This window comes from Plasmodium inui (assembly GCF_000524495.1).
Source record: "Plasmodium inui San Antonio 1 unplaced genomic scaffold supercont1.143, whole genome shotgun sequence".
Lineage (NCBI taxonomy): Eukaryota > Apicomplexa > Aconoidasida > Haemosporida > Plasmodiidae > Plasmodium > Plasmodium inui.
Genome location: NW_008481977.1, coordinates 12,165 through 12,779, shown reverse-complemented (window position 1 = coordinate 12,779; position 615 = coordinate 12,165). Strand labels below are relative to the sequence as shown.

The 615-nt window shown below is 29.8% G+C and overlaps 1 protein-coding gene across 1 annotated transcript in view; it reads left to right on the top strand.

Moving 5' to 3' along the window:
- Positions 1 to 336: 336 nt before the first annotated feature.
- Positions 337 to 615, top strand: part of C922_05706 (hypothetical protein) — a gene marked incomplete at both ends in the record, with an annotated part of 2,448 nt that continues 2,169 nt past the window's right edge. The window contains one exon of the mRNA XM_008821277.1: positions 337 to 607. Within this exon, the coding sequence (XP_008819499.1) occupies positions 337 to 607 (271 nt within the window). The remainder of the gene's footprint in view (positions 608 to 615) is intronic.

The following is a 615-nucleotide window of genomic DNA, read 5'->3' as shown; positions in this document are numbered from 1 at the left end:
TTTTCTTTCCCCAATTTGTACACATTTGCGAGTAATCGTCAAAAGATTTTCTAAGTCATAATTGTATTACCCCTGAAAATATACTATATGATATGGGCTATGTGCAATGGACGAATGTGCATATGTGTGTATATTAGAATCGTTCAGTCTTCCTTTCCTTGAAAATGTTATGTGATTTAATGCGCTATATTGCATTGTTCCTCGTTTGATATTTTTTCTCCTTTTACGACCGATTTAAATGTTCAATGTTACTATGATATAGATAGCTAAAATGATAATATGTAAAATGGGACAATTTTCAAGATGACAGCATTGTTCAATGTATCGTTGTCAATTATGCTGGTGCTTTTAGTTTTAAAAGGAAATATAAGATGTTCTTTTCATCGTGAATTTAATGTTGAAGAATTAAAAAATATGATTGATAATAGAGAATTGTATATGAATTTGAAAGTATTAGAGAGAAATATAATCAAATCGTTACATTCTGATGAATTGAAAGTACCTATAGTAACACCTGAAAATGTCTCCTATTTGAAGGATATGTCTAATTTCAAAACCATAAAAATAAGCTCGGAGGATGGAATTAGCACCATATATATAATACCTCGTACCGAT